This window comes from Passer domesticus, unplaced genomic scaffold (assembly GCF_036417665.1).
Source record: "Passer domesticus isolate bPasDom1 unplaced genomic scaffold, bPasDom1.hap1 HAP1_SCAFFOLD_44, whole genome shotgun sequence".
NCBI classification, from domain to species: Eukaryota; Metazoa; Chordata; class Aves; order Passeriformes; family Passeridae; genus Passer; species Passer domesticus.
This window is the reverse complement of record NW_026990160.1, coordinates 1,705,948-1,721,594: the sequence shown is the minus strand read 5'-3', so window position 1 is coordinate 1,721,594 and position 15,647 is coordinate 1,705,948. Positions and strand designations below refer to the sequence as shown.

The 15,647-nt window shown below is 55.5% G+C and overlaps 1 protein-coding gene and 1 pseudogene across 1 annotated transcript; both read left to right on the top strand.

Annotated features, from left to right (window-relative positions):
• Nucleotides 1-15,647, top strand: part of LOC135292702 (zinc finger protein 135-like) — a 179,567-nt pseudogene that overhangs the window by 80,870 nt on the left and 83,050 nt on the right.
• Nucleotides 5,694-14,106, top strand: LOC135292634 (uncharacterized). Its single transcript, XM_064406771.1, has 19 exons — nucleotides 5,694-5,775; nucleotides 6,133-6,204; nucleotides 6,570-6,626; nucleotides 6,828-6,899; nucleotides 6,999-7,088; nucleotides 7,249-7,356; nucleotides 8,018-8,089; nucleotides 8,178-8,249; nucleotides 8,336-8,437; nucleotides 8,867-8,983; nucleotides 9,303-9,374; nucleotides 9,463-9,534; nucleotides 9,622-9,723; nucleotides 10,182-10,289; nucleotides 11,378-11,434; nucleotides 11,636-11,707; nucleotides 12,297-12,410; nucleotides 13,039-13,204; nucleotides 13,735-14,106. Exons 2-19 carry the CDS (start codon nucleotides 6,147-6,149, stop codon nucleotides 13,895-13,897), a joined length of 1,674 nt encoding a protein of 557 aa, XP_064262841.1. The 5' UTR covers nucleotides 5,694-5,775; nucleotides 6,133-6,146; the 3' UTR covers nucleotides 13,898-14,106.

Here is a 15,647-nt window from a genome sequence, read left to right as displayed (position 1 = left end):
GGGAATGCAGGAAGCCTAGACTAAGGAGCTCCTCTGTCTCCAAGCTGATCCAAACCAACAGACGTACTCAGATAAGCACCAAGGGACCACAGTGCACGCACAAAGGAGAGAAGTTCAAAAGTTCAGTCATGAGGAAGACCACAGCCTTCAGCCTCAGAGACCACCAAAGACCCCAGTGTGACCACCACAGGAAACAACGTGTGCCCAGAAGGGCGTGGATCTCATCGCCATGTGAGGGGAGGACAGGCGGGGCCAGGGGTTGAATATGCATGAAGAGATTGTGTAATGTATTGCATATGGAACATGTTTGTGAACAAAGATGTGGCTCGGACCAGGGCTCAGGGCACAAGTTTTCACGAGAGCCATCTCGCTTGTGCCAGGCCCTGACACACATACCCACTTCATAACTACATCAGGTTGTGGAGTGTCGCTATAGGACATGAAATAAAACACAGACATGCATCTCTCCAAGGTAAAAAAGAGGGCAGTTGAATTTCTGACTCCAACATTTACAGATTTCCAAAAGTGACAGTGGATTGGAGGGTGAAAGTGCCACCTCTCCAATGACACTGGACAAACCAACAGTCCATCAAATTTCTCCTCTTGCAGAAAAGAATGCATAACAATACGTTATTTGCATAAAGTCTGTGAGAAAGTTTGCTACAAGAATGTAAACATCAGAAGGCTTAGAAGAAGAACTTGTCCTAGGGTGAGGTTATGATGCTTGCATCCCCAGTCGTGTGTCGTGTTAATGCTGGATATCACATACTGTGCCTTCACGACTGGCCCTGAAGAGCAAGGTTTGTTTTGGTTTGTTATCAGCCTGCTCCCCCACGGCTGGCAGGACAGACAGACGGCGCAGTTCATAGTGCAGCTTTTGCTTTTTGCTTTGCTTTCTGTTGCTTGCTTTGCTCTTGCTTCTGCTGTGCTCCTGCTTTGCTTTTGCTTTTTGGCTTCTGCTTGTTAGTTTAGCTAAGCAGTCCAGATTTTTCCCTGGACTGTTTTTCCTTTCCCTTTTTGGAACCACTCACACCTGCTCCAGACTGGGACCTGGGAAACATTGAGAGTTTGCATCCTGTGGCTGCAGCAGCTATCCCCAGCGCCGGAGGGAGCGACAGCAGAGCCACCACTGCCAGGAAAGACTTTCTGAATTTGTCATCCTTTTCAGATGGGTGAAAGCATTGTCATCTGGTATTGTTCATTTTGTGTGCTGGGGGTGTTTTGCCTGTCAAATAAACAGGTTCTTTCCACTTCTCTCCAAGGAATCCTTCCCGACCCGCTGGGGGGAAGGGGCCATGTGGGGTTGCTTTCTGGGGGGGCCCCTTTGGAGGTTTTCTCCCAGATTGACCCTAATCCAGGACAGAACATTAAAAACCAGGGCAACAGTGGAGTCTATTTATTCTGCAGATGGCTTCACTGTGACCAGCGGTGGGGCCCCGAGGGGATGGGGCAGCCCATGCTGAGCGTCCCTGGGCTGAGGGACATTTCCTTCCGTGGGATCATCTGGGCCCAGACCTCCTCCAGTGCCATGCCCAGGAAAAGAGGGAAGCCATCAAGAGTATCTCCAGGGACACGGCCTGACCAGCAACGTCAGCAGGCAATACAAAGCTCCTCCCTAATTAACACACACTGGATAGGACCTAATTGATGGGCCATCACCAATGCAGGGTGCTGCACAGGGTCTGCTGCTCTCAGCCAGGGCAGAAGGGAAGGGAAGGGAAGGGAAGGGAAGGGAAGGGAAGGGAAGGGAAGGGAAGGGAAGGGAAGGGAAGGGAAGGGAAGGGAAGGGAAGGGAAGGGAAGGGAAGGGAAGGGAAGGGAAGGGAAGGGAAGGGAAGGGAAGGGAAGGGAAGGGAAGGGAAGGGAAGGGAAGGGAAGGGAAGGGAAGGGAAGGGAAGGGAAGGGAAGGGCTGTGTGGCCTCGGGGTCCGACAGGGCTGGTGAGCAGCCCCAGAGACACAACAACCCAGGTGCAACCAGGCTTGATTTCCAGGTCAAAACACTCGGTGTAGCTGGCCTGGACTTCCCTTTAATGCACGTGGGGGCTTTGGAGTCCCCCGTAAGGTGCACAAGGGGGTGGGGTCCCTCGTGGCACACCCAGGGATATTTTAGGTTTCCTCTGAGGCATGGAGGGCACTGGGGTCCACTTCAAGTCATGCAAGGGATTTGGAATCCTGTGTGAGGCATGCAGAGGGTTTGGGATCTCTCCCAAGGTGTGCAGGGTGCTGGGATCTCTCCTGAGGCACATGTCGGGGTTCTGGAGTCTCATTTCACATGTAGAAAGGGCTGTGGACTCTCGTAAGCATGCAGGTGCTTTGTGTCCCTCCTGCTGCACGCAGTGGGGCTGGAGTGTCTGCTGAGGCACGCAGGGGACGGGGACCTCCAGCAGTCCCTCCCGGGCCCGTGCGGCTCGGGGCTGCCGCGGCCCAGGGCCAGCCGCCGTGCCAGGATGTCGGTGGCGAGGCACAGAGGCGGAGCTGCCCCGCCGGGTCACGCTGCACCGACACGGCACGGGCGGTGCTGAGTGCCGGGCAGGTGGCACCGCCAGCCCAGGGGCCACAGCCCCGGCCCTGCCTCCTTTGGGGCCGGGCACAGACAGCCCCGCGGGACAGGCACCGCTCAGCACCCGAGGTGACGGAACAGATGCCAGAGGAGCCCCAGGAGCCCTGGACAGGGCCCTGGCGTTGCCCGCCCGGCTCCCCCGGGCCTGTGGCCATCCCGGGCAGCAGGGGCTCGCTCTGGGCCGTGCTCTCCCTGGCCAGCGGGGCTCCGGGCCAGCACCCGGCTCCTGCCACTGCCCTGAGAATGCTGAGGGGCTTTCGGGGCAGAACTGAACTTGACAGGGACAGAATTCATAGGAGCCTTGTTTTGGCCTTTTACAAGGTTAACTGAGAAACAACTTAAAATCCCAGGCTAAATCGTGTGCTTTAACGCGTGGGGATTCCTTCAAGACCCTTCGTAACTCCCGTGGTGCCGGGCCGGGCCGCGTCCCAGCGAGCACCAACACCCAGCAGCTCGATGTATGCAGCACGGCTGGCACCAGGGAAACGAGTCAGTATCCCTACAGCTGCCCGCTCTGCCTGCACGGCTGTCACGCAACAGCAATGTTCCAGAAGGAACAGGCATTTTTACATCCTCACGACCGTGTGATCTTTGGTCCTGGTGGTGGATCAGAGAGAAAAGCCAAATGTGACAGACTAAACTTGACTCTTGGAGAGGGATGCCTCAGCAGAGTGTCTGGGGACCTGTGGTGCCAGCCAGTGGCCCGGCACTCGGACACAGCAGCAAGACCCCAGACTATCACACTTCACCTGGGAGGGTAGAAAAGCTCAGGGGTTCTTTGTTCAAGGTCCCCCAGAGGCACCAGCTGAAGCTGCCACAGTTCCACCTTGATAAAATTGTTTAAAAAGAGCCAGAGGTCTGACACTCTGCTGTGGAGGACATTCCACAGGTCATATTTGCCCAATTTTCCAATTAAAAAAAAAAACAAACGAAAAAACAACCAAACAAAATGAAACAAAACAGCAATTTGAATTATGTAGCTTAATATATATACAATTGAATACACTTAAAATATTGACAGTATCGTTTGCTGTAAATAACGAATAATTTCGTCCTGATAATAGCGTATAAGCAAAAATAACCTCGCGGGGTATGCATGGGGTACGGAGTGCAGGGCTTTTGGACCCCCCTCACCTCACGTACAAGCTTGTCAAGCCAACATTCCCCTTTTTATGCTGTATTTGGCCATTACCATCTCCTCCCATTTTCAATTCATCACACTTGTATCACCGCCCTCATCATCACCTTTACCACTCATGCTCCACCATTCTTTAAGTAAGTTGCACCACTCTTTGGGGATCTTCTTTGAGGAAGGCCTCTCCTCTTCCTCGATATCCTGTAGTTCACCTTTTGGATTACACATGCACACCAAGCTGCTACAGTATAAGCCAATATTGTGTTCTAACATTAAAGCAGTGAATCTCATATAATCAACATTTGCCTGGTGTCCAACCAAATTCTCCTCTCTTCCAACTAAATTTAGTCATAGTTATCTCTTGCTTCTCTCTTTTCTGAACATCTGCAGGAGACCTGTAGGGAGGGGGGGGGACACCCTCCTCTCCCTTTCTTGCTTGGCATTACACCTTTAAATGTTTTATTATTTCCAAATATTAATTACTTTATCAATATTGATTACTCTTTCAATGTTGTCAGCATAAATCATACCTATTTACCACACACAGTTCTCATCTTTTGGGCATTTAGGAGCTTTTCATTTTGCTTTGCACCCAAGAAAAATATAGCCCCAAATGTGCACAAATAACTCCTTTAGCACGTCCTCCTTTCAGCTGTTTTTTCCATTGTTCTCTGCTATCTTGTCCTCATCTTTCCACAATTCCTGTGCCTATTCAAGTCCAGCCTGGGACCGTGCACGCATTTGCTTTAGCTCTGTAGTGATTTATGCCCAGCCATCCTGCCAACCACACCCATTTCAATGTTGCAACAACCTGACTCTGGGCTGCAGTATGTGAATCACACTCTGCTGTGTGAGATGGCAGAGCACCAGAGCAGGCACTGAAGAAGGGGCATTCGGTACATTAGTGAAGTGAGTGCTGGAACCTGGGCTAGCTCTTACAACTCCGGCACTACGGCAGGAGTCGGGAACTGCCTCGCTATGGGGATTTACCAGAGGCAGAGCCTTTAGTGCCACTTGCTCTCCAGTGCCAGACACAAGCCACGACAGGGACGAGGCACAGGAGAAAGGAGGAGGCGTCCCGTCTTCAGGTTCCGCAAGGAACAGCTTAGTCCAGGTGAAGAGAACAGGATGAAAAGCCCCTAGCTGTACTGCCCAAGGGGTTTTGTACACATACAAGTCATGGGGTGGATGCAAACAATGAACCAATAGGGAATGCTCAGGAGAGGAGTGAGGGTATTACATCAAGTGTCTGGGGCCAATTGGGGTAGGAGGGTGGAGAGGATGGGTCACAAGGGCCAATGGGGCTTCCAGGAGTAGGGGAATTCCAAAGGGGAGTTGCAGTCAGGGATTGGCCCAAAGGTTTGGGAACCAAGGGTCTGGGTTGCCTTGACAGGCAGGGAAAGAGCTGGAACAAGGGGTGGGGAAGGGCACAAGGGACAGTTTGGAGGGAGGGTAAAACCCACAGGTGAACCAACTCAGGAAAAACATGGGGACACAACAGAGCCCTTAAACAAGACTTGAAATGGAATCAATAAAATAAATTTGAACTGCAACAATCAAGAGCATCTTGAGGGACGCAGCCTGACCAGCAATGTCAGCAGGCAAAAGAAAGGTTTTGCTGAGCAATGGCCCTTTGATGAAGCAAAACATTTACAATCAGGGCAGTCCATTCATGCAGACAGGCGCACACTCTGGGGGTACAGCTGAGGCCATGAGGTCACAGCAGGGCTCTGGGGTCACAGCAGGCTGAGCTCTCAGCAGGCCCTGAGGTCACAGAGGTGCCAGAGGTGCCAGAGCCCCGTGGTTGCACAGCAGCACAAGGAGCCAGCAGTCAGTCCCTGAGCACAACTGTTGCGGCAGCAGCGGCGGTGGCAGCAGCGGTGCTGACGTTGGGACAGCGGTGTCGGGACAGCGGTGTCGGGACAGCGGTGTCGGGACAGCGGTGGCAGCAAGAGCTGCGGGACTGCCGAAGGACAAGGCACCATGGCCCTTGCTCTGCGCCTCCTACTCCTGCTGCTCCTGGCCGTGGCCCTGCCTGCCAGGGCTGCCCAGGCTGCTCCGCTGCAAGCGCGGCGAGCAGGTGAGCCGGCAGCCTGGCTGCCCTTTCCCGGCACAGCGCTCCCTGCTCCCTGGGAAGCGCTGGGGATGGTTTTGCCCAGGGCTTTAGGGAGGGTTTCCTCTGTGGGAGGGAGAGAGACCCCACGGGCCCTGGTCTACTCCAGCCACCCCTCCAGAGATGTAGCACAGGGCCTGCAAAGAGGTTGGAGAATGACCAGAGCCAGTCCAGAGCTCCCCAGGTCCCTGTGCAGCTTTGGCCATGTCCATTCACATCTGGCTCCCACAGCCTTACCCAACACCCCTGCAGTGCCCAGTTCCCCGTGGCAGAAGGGGATCCCAGCACACCATGGAAATGTTTCTGATCTCTGCTCCCTTCTAGCCTGGAATCATGACATGGGTTTTCAGGAAGTCCTCATGAAGCATGGTTTGAAGTTCCTGGAGGATGCTCGAGGCAAGTTTTCATTCTGCCTTTCCTGAGTGAATAATCAGGATCAATTCAACAAAAACTCACTTATTAACCAGTTCCCTTAACATAAACTTAAGGTTGAAAGAATCCGGAAACCTTGCCCTGCTCCCTTCTGGATCCCTGAGGGGTCCCACAGGATCACTGCCAGTGGGAAGAAGGAGCATTTAGCTTTCAATCGTCCTCCCGTGTGCAATGCCAGGGTGTCCTTCCGTGTGCTCTGTGCAGTCAAAGAGAAGAGCAGAGAGGGAAGGGGCCGGGCCTAGGGCTGTGCCCCGGGGCTGAGCCTTGTGGGCAGCCTGAGGATCTCCTGCAGTGTCACAGGAGCTCTTCTGTCCTGCCTTTCTTTGCAGCTGAACCTGCCGGTGAAGGCCCCACATCCAGGACTGAGGCTCTGGGAGATGCTGAGGGTAGGTCAAGGCCTTTCCCCTGGGAGAGCTGCCAGCTCAGAGCCCAAAGCTGGGCCAGGGAGGCAGCGCTGCAGGTGCCAGCACAGAACCATGCACGTGTGTGCCCTCGCCCTGCACGATCCCCTCACTGCTGCTGCGGCTCAGTGGTGCCCGTGCAGATCAGCAGAGATGGCAGAAGCTTCTGTGACTGTTGTGTTACAGGTGTGTCTGCAGGGAGGAGATTCATACGTCCTTTGGTGGTTATTGCTGACAAGACCAGCTCCCATCACAGTGGTGAGTAGTGTGTCCCTGCTGACACCACAAGTTGAGCCCTGCTTTTGTGGGATCCATTCCTGGGAAATGGAAGTATTTTTCTCTAAGGTTCTCCGACAGGGAAGATCCAAAACACAAGAGACAAGATATCCCTGGAACCATCCAAACAGACGAGGCAAGTGCTGAAGAAAATGCTGCAGGGAGGACAAGGTGGGTGCATTTGCCTCATGCTTCCCCTGGGACTCAGCAGCCGGGGGCTTTGGCTGCACATCTGGACACGCCGTGCCCGGCACAGCGGGAAGGCATCCATGGCACATTCCCAATGAGGAATGTTTCCATCTGATCCAGCTGTCTCTTTTCCATTCTCCAGAAATCAAAGGAAAGTCTCTGCAGAAGGAAGCATTTGCCGGAGGAAGCAGTGGTTCTGTGCCAGCCTCTGCTGCAGGAAGGGAGGCGATGCCAGGCACAGGCACAGGAGGTAATTGCTGTGCCTCTGGGCCTGAGCCCTGCTGAGGCTTGAGCTGCCCTCTCTGCTGCTTGGCAGTGCGGGCCCAGCCTGGACTAGAGCGGCACAGCCCAGGGGAATTATCCCGAGCGGGCTCAGGGCACTCGGGTAACTGAGCAGTCCTGCTGGGGTCCCTCCATGGGAGACATGTCCTGAAACCTGGCAGTGACTGCACGGGGTGTCCATGGTGGGGAAAGGAAAGAGGGGGAGAGCAAGGCTCCAGTGTGTCCTGAGAGGGCCTGGCTATTTGCCCTTGGGATCTGGGGGGTGTCGCCGCAGAAGGAGGGCAGGAGGGACAGAGGGAGGGAGGGAGGGATGGATAGCTGTGGCACTGCCTGCTGCAGTTTGCCCCCATGTTTTAGGGAGGATTTCCTCTGTGTGTGGGGGAGAGAGCCTCAGGGCCCTGTGCTGCTCCAGCCACCCCTCCCTGGGATGTTGCTGAGGGCAGGGAAAGAGTGTGGAGGGTAATCAGGAGCCAGTCCAGAGCTCCCCACGTCCCTGTGCACCTTTGGCCATGTCCATTCATATCTGGCTCCCACGGCCTTACCCGACCCCCTGGCAGTGCCCAGTTCCCTGTGGCAGAAGGGGATCCCAGCACACCCTGAAAAATGTTCTCATCTGTGCTCCGTTCTAGATGAGGTTGCTGGGAAGGCGTCTCCATCAGCTTGGATGAATAAAGTTTTGAAGCCCTTGGAGCCTCCTGCAGGTATGTTCTCAGTGTGCTAGCAAGGAAGAATTGCTGACAACCGGGCAGGAACCAGGTGACAGAAGCTTCTGTGGCTGTTGTGTTACAGATGTGTCTACAGGGAGGACTTCTCCAGCTCCTACCTTGGATTTTGCACTCAAGCCCAGCTCCCATCACAGGGGTGAGTAGTGTGTCCCTGCTGACCCCACAGGCTGAGCCTGCTTTTGTGGGATCCATTCCTGGGAAATGGAACTATTTTTCTCTAAGGTTCTCCGACAGGGAAGATCCTAGACATAACAGATAAGATATCCCTGGAACCATCTAAACTGATGAGGCAAGAGCTGAAGAAACTCCTGCAGACAAGAGAAGGTGGGTGCATTTCCCTCATGCTTCCCCTGGGACTCAGCAGCCGGGGGCTTTGGCTGCGCATCTGGACACGCCGTGCCCGGCACAGCGGGAAGGGATCCATGGCAGCCTCGCTGCCCCGCTGCTGCTTTCACGCCCTGCAGGGCTGTTTCCCAGCCTGGCCTGGCTGCAGCTTCTGCCCAGCCTCTGCAGGAAGGCATTTGGCATCAGCTGACAGGCAGCCTAAACTGTAACACACCCTGAGATCCCCCACAATATCCAGCCCTGCAGATTAGGAAAAGGGTGGCTTTTTGGAGGTGGAAGTGCTCTCATCATGCCACCATAACCTGACCATTTTCCTGCTCCATAAATTTCACAAATATTACCACTGATGCCACCACCCTAGTTGGGAACATCCCCATCTGATGCAGCTGTCTCCCTTCCTTTCTCAAGAGATGGACATAGTGCTTCAGTGGAAGGTGGCATTTCTTGAAGGAAGCACTCCATCTTCGGTGCCAGCCCCTGCTGCAGGAAGGAAGGCAATGACAGACACGGGCACAGGCACAGCAGGTAATTGCTGTGCCAGGCTCAGCCCTGGCCGGGGCTTTGTGGCAGCAGCTCTTCCACCAGGGCCTGCCCTTGCCCGGCCCGGCAGCAGCCACAGCTGGAGGCACCTCGGCTTCCAGGCCTCTGGAGCTCGTTCAGAGTCCCGGGGAAACGGGACTGGTGCAGCAACATCCCTGGCGCTGCAGCTGCTGCGGAGCTGGCCCTGAGTGCCCAGAGGCCCAAGGCACAGGAGCAGCCCCGAGCGGGAGCCCTGCCGCCAGCCCAGGGCCAGAGCCAGCCCTGGCACACAATGGAAACAGTTCTCATCTTGGTTTGCTTCCAGACTGGGATGCTGGGAAGGATTCTCCATTAGCCTGGCACTCTGAAGTTGTGAAGCCCTCCGAGCATTCTGCAGGTATGTTCTCACTGGCCCACCAAGGCGTAATGTTTGACTGATTGGTAAGAACCAGGTGACAGAAGCTTCTCTGGCTGTTCTGTTACAGGCGTGTCTGCAGGGACGCCTTCACCAACTCCTACCTTGGATGCTGCACAAAAGTCCAACTCCCATGGCAGGAGTGAGTAGTGTGTTCCTTCTGACCCCACAGGCTGAGCCCTGATTTTGTGGGGTCCATTCCTGAGAAATGGAACTACTTTCTCTTAAGGTCCTCCAACAGGAGAGATCAAAGACATGGCAGGCAAGAAATTCCAGGACCCATTAGAAGTCATGTGGCAAATGCTGAAGGAATGTCTGCAGAGAAGGCAAGGTGGGTGCATTTCCCTCATACTGCCCCTGGGACTCAGCAGCCAGGGGCTTTGGCTGCACATCTGGACACGCCGTGCCCGGCACAGCAGGAAGGGATCCATGGCAGCCTCGCTGCCCTGCTGCTGCTTTCACGCCCTGCAGGGCTGTTTCCCAGCCTGGCCAGGCTGCAGCTTCTGCCCAACCTCTGCAGGAAGGCATTTGGCATCAGCTGACAGATGGCCCCAATTGCACCACAGGCCATGCCCACCCTCAGATCCCCTGCAATTTCCTGGTGTCCAGGCAGATCAGATACTGGGGCTGTTTGGGGAAGGAAGCAGCCTTGGGTTGTCCCAAAATCCTGGGTGTTTTCTGATCCTTATCCATTCCTTTCACAAGTGATGCTTCCTGAAGTTGTCACCTTCGCCATTCCCAGTCAGGAATGTTTCCATCTGATCCAGCTGTCTCTTTTCCATTCTCCAGAAATCAAAGGAGAGCCTGTGCAGAAGGAAGCATTTCCCGGAGGAAGCAGTGGTTCCGTGCCAGCCTCTGCTGCAGGAAGGGAGGCCATGCCAGGCACAGGCACAGGAGGTAATTTCTGTGCCTCTGGGCCTGAGCCCTGCTGAGGCTTGAGCTTCCCTCTCTGCTGCTTGGCAGTGCAGGCACAGCCTGGACTAGAGGGGCACAGCCCAGGGGAATTATCCTGAGCAGGCTCAGGGCACTTGGGTCCTGAGCAGTCCTGCTGGGGTCCCTCCTTGGGAGACATGTCCTGAAACCTGGCAGTGACTGCATGGGGTGCCCACGGTGGGGAAAGGACAGAGGGGGAGAGCAAGGCTCCAGTGTGTCCTGAGAGGGCCTGGCTGTTTGCCCTTGGGATCTGGGAGCTGTCCCAGCAGAAGGAGGGCAGGAGGGACAGAGGGAGGGAGGGATAGCTGTGGCACTGCCTGCTGCAGTTTTCCCCAGGGCTTTTGTGAGGATTTCTTTTGTATGTGAAGGAGAGAGCCCCGGGGCCCTGTGGTGCTCCAGCCGCCCCTCCCAGGGATGTTGCTGAGGGCAGGGAAAGAGTGTGGAGAGTGACCAGGAGCCAGCCCAGAGCTCCCCAGGCCCCTGTGCTGCTTTGGCCATGTCTATTCACATCTGGCTCCCATGGCCTTAGCCGACCCCCTGGCAGTGCCCAGTTCCCTGTGGCAGAAGGGGATCCCAGAATGCCACTGATATCGTTCTGATCTCTGATCCCTTCAAGACTGGAATCATGACTTGGATTTTTTGGAAGCCCTGCTGGAAAATGGCTTGAAATTCCTGGAGGATGCTGGAGGCTATTCCTCCGTGTGCCTTTCTTGACAGAATAATCAGGATCAATGTGACAAGAGCTCACTCATAAGCCATTTCCCTTAACATTATGTAAGGGCTGAAGGATTTTGAAATTCTTGCCCTGCTCCCTTCTGGAGCCCTGAGGGGTCCCACAGTATCACTGTCAGTGGGAGGAAGGAGCATTTAGCTTTCAATCTTCCTCCCGTGTGCAATGCCAGTGTGTTCTTCCATGTGCTCTGTGCAGTCAAAGAGAAGAGCAGAGAGGGAAGGGGCCGGGCCCAGGGCTGTTCCACCGGGCTGAGCCTTGTGGGCAGCCTGAGGATCTCTGCAGTGCCACAGGAGCTCTTCTGTCCTGCCTTTCTTTGCAGCTGAACCTGCCGGTGAAGGCCCCACATCCAGGACTGAGGCTCTGGGAGATGCTGAGGGTAGGTCAAGGCCTTTCCCCTGGGAGAGCTGCCAGCTCAGAGCCCAAAGCTGGGCCAGGGAGGCAGCGCTGCAGGTGCCAGCACAGAACCATGCACGTGTGTGCCCTCGCCCTGCACGATCCCCTCACTGCTGCTGCGGCTCAGTGGTGCCCGTGCAGATCAGCAGAGATGGCAGAAGCTTCTGTGGCTGTTGAGTTACAGATGTGTCTGCCGGGAGGACTTCTCCAGGTCCAGGGCTGGATGCTTGGCCCCAACCCAGCTCCCATGGCAGAGGTGAGTAGTGTGTCCCTGCTGACCCGACATGCTGAGCCCCGCTTTTGTGGGATCCATTCCTAGGAAATGGAACTACTTTCTCTTAAGTTCCTCCAAAAGGAAAGACCCAAGTTTTTGCAGCCAAAAAGACTCATGACTCAGATGAATTCCTGCATTTGCCTCATGCTTCCCCTGGGACTCAGCAGCTGGGGGCTTTGGCTGCACATCTGGACACGCCGTGCCCGGCACAGCAGGAAGGGATCCATGGCAGCCTCGCTGCCCCACTGCTGCTTTCACGCCCTGCAGGGCTGTTTCCCAGCCTGGCCTGGCTGCAATTCCTCCCCAGCCTCTGCAGAATGGAATTTGGCATTAGCTGATAGGGTGCCCCAACTGTACCTTGGGCCTGAGATCCCCTGCCATTTCCCAGTCTCTGAGAAGATCAGGCGGTGCAGGTGTTTGCACAAGGGAGTGCACTGGCCCAGCCCCAATTACCTGGGCTTTTTCCTGATCTTTACCTGTGACTTAGACAAGCATTACCTCCTGAAGGTGCCAGCTCCCCAGTGGGGAATGTTTCCATTTGATCCAGTTGTCCATTTTTTCCTTTTTCAAGTGACGGACCAAAAGGCTGTTCAGGAGGAGGAACACTCAGGAAGAAGCAGTGGCTCATTGGCAGCCCTAGCTGCAGGAAGGAAGGCAATGACAGACACGGGCACAGGCACAGCAGGTAATTGCTGTGCCGGGCTCAGCCCTGGCCGGGGCTGTGTGGCAGCAGCTCTTCCCCCATGGCCTGCCCTTGCCCGGCCCGGCAGCAGCCAAAGCTGGAGGCGCCTCGGCTTCCAGGCCTCTGGAGCTGGTTCAGAGTCCCGGGGAAACGGGACTGGTGCAGCAACGTCCCTGGCGCTGCAGCTGCTGCGGAGCTGGCCCTGAGTGCCCAGAGGCCCAAGGCACAGGAGCAGCCCTGAGACGGAGCCCTGCCGCCAGCCCAGGGCCAGAGCCAGCCCTGGCTCCCGACTGGGCAGGGGCTGCGCTGGGTCCTGACAGGGCCTGAGCCTGTCCCCTGGGGCTGGGGGAGCTGTCACGGGGCAGGGAGGGCCAGGGCTGGCAGTGGCTGCTCAGGGATGGCTTTGGCCCGTGTCCCTGGCAGCAGCCACTGCCCAAGCAGCTGCGCTGCCCCCGGGCTCTCCTCCCGGCCTGCTGGGCTTTGTTGGCTGGCACAGCCTGTGCCAAGGGCCGGCAGGGTGCCTGCAGGCCCCAGCTCTGGGGGAAACAGAGAACGTCCTGCCCGTATCCACCGTGCTGCCAGCTCAGCAGTGCAGCACAGCACGGGCTCACGCTCCCCATCTCTCCCACAGATGCAGCCGGCACCACAAGACCTGTTCCCAATGCCCAGGATGGCCTCGGAAGGGGTTTCTGTCAGGGAACCAGCTGCTGGCTAGGGTTACTGCCAGGCGTCCTTTGTTTGGAGCTTGTCTTCATGTTGTGCTGCTTTGGAATCGGGTATTCCTGGAACAGAAAACAGTGAGTGTTTTATTGCCCGCCCCCTCCAACAGCTTCTTTTCAAAGTCCAGCATGGACAGGGAGCATTCCCATTGAGGCTGCAGTAGAGTTGTGGCCAGCCCATGATTGTCCAAATAACTCTGCTGAGGGTTCTGCTGCTGCTCAGTGCTTCCATTGGCCTCTCAATTGCTGGGCCTTGTGCTGGGGGCCCCGCTGGGGCTTCAGCCAGAGCTGGCTCCCACTGAGGCTGCCTGGCCAAGAGCAGCCCCAGGGGCACGGGGCAGAGGCAGAGGGAGGTGGGGAGGAGAAAGAGCAGGGCCGAGGTTGCCCTTGAAAGGCAGAGGCGCTCTGGGGCCCGCTCCTGGCCAGGGACCCTGCCCAGAGCCGTGCCCTGCTGGCCGAGGCCTTGAGGGGCAGCTGTCCAGCTGGGCCCAGCTGTGCCAGCAGCTCCAGCCGTGCTGGGGAGCCTTGCCAGCTCTGGGCCCTGCTGTGCATGAGGGTCCCTGTGTGCCACTGGCAGCTGGGGCCTCAGCCACCTCCTCTCTGCACAGGAGCACCTCGGGACACGAGTTGGAAGACGGTGGCTGCACCTCACAGCCAGACAGCGTGAGCAGCTCCTCCAGCAGCAGTAACGGCCTGGACAGCCCTCTCAAGTCTTCTGTGAAGAGGACCCCAGAACAACAGTCTACGAGGGAACCTCCTTTAACCCTGTAGATCCCACTGCCACCTGCTCTCCCCATGGGCCTCCCCAAGCTGCCTTCATCCCTTTTTTTATCTTTGTCTGTCCCTTCCCAGCCAACTCGAGTACCTCTAGGGACCCCAGGACCAGCCCAGCACCCTCCAGCCCTTCCTGAGACCAACACATCCCTTCCTCTGCCCCTGAGCCCCCTGGCCTTGCCCTCTTGGAATCACGGAAGGTGACACCCCACCCCACCCCACCCCCCCCCCCCGCTTGCAAAGTAGGCAATGGCCTATTCTTCTGTTTAAATAAAGAGAAGGATCTTTGTTCTGGTTGGAAAGCAAAACCAGTGAGAGACTCCAAGTCAGAAATACAATTTATAAGAAAAAGGGAAAAAAACCCAAAACACATGCAATAATACAAAAGAAAAACCACTGACAGGCTCAGAATACAGCCTGCTGACACCCTGCTAGTTAGGGTGGTGGTAGCAGTCCAGATGAAATGGACTTGTGGAAGTGGTGATCCTGTAGAAACAATCTGGTAGCTCTCATCCTCTGGAAAAGCAGTGGGTAAGGGCAGTGGTTCCTCTGGGAATCCAGTGGAAAGACAGCTTGTTGTGTCCCAAATCCCAGATTATATCCAGTTGGGGATGCTTAGCTCCTCCCCCATGGGCAGAGCATCTCACAGTGGGCTGATATCATTCTGCCTCATGCTGTGGGTCCTTGATTAGCCATGAAACAGAAATGGCTCTGGGAGGGAGTTATCTCTGAGTCATGTGGCAAGACACTGATGGGCCCATTAACAGGAGATAAGGAAGAAAACAATGCCCCTCCTGGTTTCAGCAGCTCTTGAGGATGGGAATATAATACATGTTTATATTGCAACCTAGGACAAGCGGTCACCCCAGTGTCCAGGTGGCAGCAGCAGCAAAGCCCACCCAGCACCAGCACTGACTGAGCTCCATGCCCAGGAGGAGCCACGGTGGATGGCCACGGTGTGGGCAGGCAGAAGCCAGGCAGGGGCTGCTGTTGAAATGGAGGTTTTTGGGGGGGTTTAATTAAGTTGGCAATATGGACTAAGCATTTATATTTTACATTGTAGAATTATGTGTTGAATTTTAACCTTTTACTTAAGAAACCTCTGCCAAGGTACAAAGGGCATAGGAAAATGCAAATTTCTGAAGCTTCTTGCTATGAAGGACAATACCAGTGTCATAAATAGGGCAGGAGATCTTTCTCCTTTTTAATGCCTTTATTAAAAAAATTCAGCTCAGGTTATGGGAAACGACAGGTCGCCTGCATCCCCGCTGCTCCCAGGAGTGGCACGAAGGAGGAGGATGATGCAGCTGTGTCCGCTGGTATGCAGGCAGAGCTGGGGCTTCCGTCCTCGAGGGAGTAGTGGGAATTCCGCTTCTTTGGTCTAACATTCCAGGTCCTCTTCCTAGCTGACATCCTTTCAGGTTAGGGTGAGGAGTAAAAAGGATCTTAGCAGATACTGGATTGTCGTGGGGACAGGACATTTTCATGCTTATTATCCCAAATCGTGGTTTCTGTTCCCTGCTCCGTTTCTTGTGTCTATCGTTTTGTCCTTCCCCCGCCCCCTGCCTTGGGGCTCGGCTTTTTGCATGCTGCTTGGCCGGCTGGCTGCTTGCTTGCTCTTCTAGCTTTGCTTCTCTTTCTTTTTTTTTTTCTTGCTTTTTTAGCTCGCTTGCTTTTTCACCATTTTTTTTTTCCTTTCCCCGGTTTCTGTTGTTCCCTTTCTTCCCTTCCCCCCCCCCCCCTTTTC